This window comes from Nannospalax galili, unplaced genomic scaffold (genome assembly GCF_000622305.1).
Source record: "Nannospalax galili isolate Female #2095 unplaced genomic scaffold, S.galili_v1.0 scaffold1368, whole genome shotgun sequence".
Lineage (NCBI taxonomy): Eukaryota > Metazoa > Chordata > Mammalia > Rodentia > Spalacidae > Nannospalax > Nannospalax galili.
In genome coordinates, this window is record NW_008358007.1 from 605,764 (window position 1) to 609,850 (window position 4,087).

A 4,087-nucleotide genomic window follows, 5' to 3' on the forward strand; every position below is an offset into this window, starting at 1 on the left:
AACCAAGGAACTCTGGATGGGGAGGGACAGACAAAGGAAGGACGGACTTAATCACAGGTGGACAAAGAGCTGTAATGCTCATCTTTTGACTAACTCCATCAGATTACCCACACTAGAGTGATTATGTTTGGGTGCCCTTAAGAGGCCAGAAGAGGCGATCACATGCCACTGGAGCTGGAGTTATAGGTAGTAATGAGGCATCTGGCTTGCTTGCTGGGAACTGAGCTCGGGTCCGCGGGTCTTCTGGGCAATCAGTCTGTTAACTTCTGAGCCATCTCTACAGCCCCCCTCTGCCCCAATAATTCTTTTACTGTGTAGGCTGTTTGTGCATTGCTGGGTGTTGAGCAACATCCCTTCCTCCACTAAATAGATGCCAAGGTGCCTCCCTCTCTCCCACAGGTGGGAATCAAGATAGTTCCAAACCTGGGGAGGTGTCTGCAGTGCGTGGTGGGAGGGACAGGGATGTGAGGTCATTGAGAACTATTGCTATAAAGATGGTCATAGGCTCGATTTCACTTCTGGGAGAAATTTTGAAATTTTTTGTATCCAAAAGTCTTTAACGAAAACACAGATGTGGGAGCTGCTGACCCTCTAAGTTACGAGTCTGCCTTCTTCCCTAGGAAACCAGTTCCCTAGGCCTGAGATTATTTCACACCTGGAAGAGGAGGAGCCTCAAGCAATGGAGGAAGACAACAACAGAGTAACCATTAAAAGTGAGTGGTGAGGGGACAGCCTAAGAGGATGGGATTGCAGGAAGGTAGCGAGCGACTGGCCCATCCATCAGGAGGAGGTCCAGGAGTTGCTGGTCAGCGGCATCCCTCAAAACCCTCCCAGCCAGGAGGACAGCCAGCGTTGCTCCCCCTGAGGCTCAGTCTCCTGACTGCTTGTCCTCGTGTCCTTTCAGAAGCCCATCTCTGGGCAGCGTGTGTTCCTCTACTGACCACTCCAGGGAGGATGTTTCTGCCTCTCTAGAGGAAGTAGTATTACCTCTTTATAGCTGTGCCCCGTACATGGTGACCACGTGCAGGGAAAAACCAACCACCTAGCATTATGTACAATTTTAACATGTAGTTTCTTCGTTCATACATTTTACATGTTTGACGGTCACGTGGAACTCATGAGTATTAAACTAGCAAAATCAGAGAACTTTCTCATCATGATAGGAAATTCTGTTGGTCGTACTATTCTAGAAAAATCCATGTGGACAAGACATGGTGCTACACATAACCTCAGCTCTCAGGAGTCTGAGGCAGGAGGATCTTGAGTTCAAGACCAGCCTCTGCTTCTGGCTTCCAAGGACTGTATATTTCTTCAGCCTGTGTCTTTGCTGAGCCTCTGGGCTAATCTTGCAACTCTCTTTTTTCTTCTAAGTGAGCCCAGCTGCTGTTCTCTCCACTAATGTTTCCACTGGATCAGTTTCTGTACCTCTGCAGTCATTTTAGTCTGAGTGGAGTCTTTTTTTCCTCCAGATTCATTCATATATATATAGAGAGAGAGGGAGGGAAGGAGGGAGGGGGGAGAGAGAGAGAGACAGAGAGAGAATATCTCCCTGTATCAGTAGGTTCTGGAGCTTACTATGTAGACCAGACTTCTCAAAATATCCATCTGCCTCTTCCTCCAAAGCGATGGGCCTGAAGGTGTGCACCACCGTGCCCAGCTTTTCTCCAGACTTGATACTCCTCTGGTTGGGACACAATGCCGTTCATGAAATGGCATTTGATGCTGACTTGAACAAAATCAGTTGTCAAGTAGTAGAGATTAAATAAAACAAGAGACCAAGAGCTGAGCAGACTTGGAATCCTGCTGCTTTCTTCTGAGCAGGGGGAGGTTGACATCCTCATTGCCTGGTCCCTCAGTGGTCCTGCAGGACTGTGGTAGCAGGTGTTCTCAGATGGATGCCTGACAAGGGCTGCAATCCGTGCCTTCCCTCTTTAGGGGTGCAGGGGCACAGCAAAGACACAGAAAGCCCTATGGGAATGAGGTACACATGGCCGACCCATATTGCATAGTATTTCTTAAGCTGACTAGAAAATAGAGCCCCCCTTGGGTCACAGCTACTGTGCTTTCCACATACGGGTGATGGACTGAGCACGGTTTTGGAAATGCTGGTGAATGGTGACGTGTGCATTGTGGTCTTCATTCTGTTCTGTGTCAGTGGTGTTTTCATCAGCATAGAGTCCCAACACGGAATCTGTGCACAATTTGTTGCTTATTTTCTTGCCCATTCTTTTGTGATCTTTATTCTTTACATTCGTTTCCAGACCTTAACCTGCAAAAGGTCATGTGGGTCAGTTTCCATCTGTTTCTCCCGTAATGATGTGTGTTTCTGAGTAAGAAGATGAGGAGACTTTATGGTATTTCTGTATCTGGAGAAGATCCCTGAAAGCCAAGAACTGACCCCAGAGCAGAGTGCCCTGTAGAAGAACCAGCCATAGCGCAGGGAGGGAGGTCTCCCAGTAGGTAACTTCTGCTGTGTCTTTGTAGGAGAATCTTCTGACGATCCATGGGAACCACAGCAGGACAGCCAGGAAGAGCTGGTCCTCAGTCCTGTGACAGAGAGTGACACCGGGACCTTCCCTGAGGAAGGAGGCCATGGCGGTGAGGAAGACGAGGAGCGCTCTGATCTCTCCAGTCCTCAGGGAATGGAGCCCCTGGAAACCTCGACTCCTGGAACCAGCGCCAGCCCTGAGCCGATGGAACCCATCAGATGCAGTGTGTGTCAGAGAGTCTTTAAGACCCAAGCAGGCCTCAGGAGGCACGAGTCATTCCACTTAGGAATACGGCCCTTTAAATGTTCCCATTGTGACGCAGCCTTCTTCCTCAAGCCCCACCTCAACAGACATCTCAGGAGTCATTATGGTGAGAGGCCTGAGGGGTGTAATGTAGGTAAGAAACCTTCCCCCAGCTTGTAAAGGCCCCTGGGTGGGTGACAAGGGTCAGGTCGATTTCTGTGAATGTCTTGAGTGTGCCAAAGCTTTCATCCACTGAGTGCATCTCTCTCAGCATCTCAGAGTCCATGAGTTGGCAAAGTCTATTTCCCCTGCGATGCACCATAGGACACATGTCATTCACTATCAGCGGAAGCATGGCTGTGTGGGGGAGAGAGCCTGCCAGTGCTGTGACTGTGGCCGAGCTTTCAGTCAGAGCTCCTATCTGGTCCAGCACTGCGGAGTTCATGCTCATGATATTCCTTACCAATGCCAGCTCTGTGGGAAGTGTTTCAGCAACCCCTCCCACCTCACTCAGCACTACCAGCTCCATCCTCCAGAGATACCGGTTGGGGGCAGTTACTGTTAAAACACTTTTCTTAACCTGCTTGAGTTTATCCATTAGAGAAATCTTTTAATGCCCTTAATTTGAGACGGCCCTCACCTAATTAGAAAATTCAGGATGGTGAGAAATAGTGCATGGTTAAAAGTGTACAGGACATTCTTTTTATTAAGCAATTAATTTTGTACGCATCAAAAGTCTCCTCAACGAAACATTATAAACAATATTTCTGTCACTTAAAGAAGGCAACAGATTTTACCTTCCTTCAGTTTCATGGGGTGGAGAGCGTTGATTTGGACATCCTGATAAAACAGTTTATCATTGACAGTGGGGTCCCAGCCTCACAGTCTGTAGTCTGAGTTCTTGTCGAAGAGTTAATATACAGTGTACATTTTTTATTGGACAGATCAGCGATATAAAAATATTTTCCACGTCTTACCCCACATTAACGAACTCACAACAGTAACAGTTTCATGGGGTGGAGAGCGTTGATTTGGACATCCTGATAAAACAGTTTATCATTGACAGTGGGGTCCCAGCCTCACAGTCTGTAGTCTGAGTTCTTGTCGAAGAGTTAATATACAGTGTACATTTTTTATTGGACAGATCAGCGATATAAAAATATTTTCCACGTCTTACCCCACATTAACGAACTCACAACAGTAACTCCAGTGATAGTATTAGTGAAATGTTTGCAGAATAGCTCACTTACATAAAAATGTTAGACTCCTAGATCTGTTCAGGAATGCTTGCTCAGGGGTCTAGGGCTGATGTGCATTCCATTGTACACACAAAGCAAAGTTGAAGCTCCAAGTTG

At 47.3% G+C, this 4,087-nt stretch overlaps 1 protein-coding gene across 1 annotated transcript in view; it reads left to right on the forward strand.

Moving 5' to 3' along the window:
• The window catches only part of LOC103752362 (zinc finger protein Xfin), a 62,063-nt gene that overhangs the window by 36,721 nt on the left and 21,255 nt on the right, over positions 1-4,087 (forward strand). The window contains exons 13-14 of the mRNA XM_029557675.1: positions 621-713; positions 2,485-2,859. Of these exons, the coding sequence (XP_029413535.1) occupies positions 621-713; positions 2,485-2,859 (468 nt within the window). The remainder of the gene's footprint in view (positions 1-620; positions 714-2,484; positions 2,860-4,087) is intronic.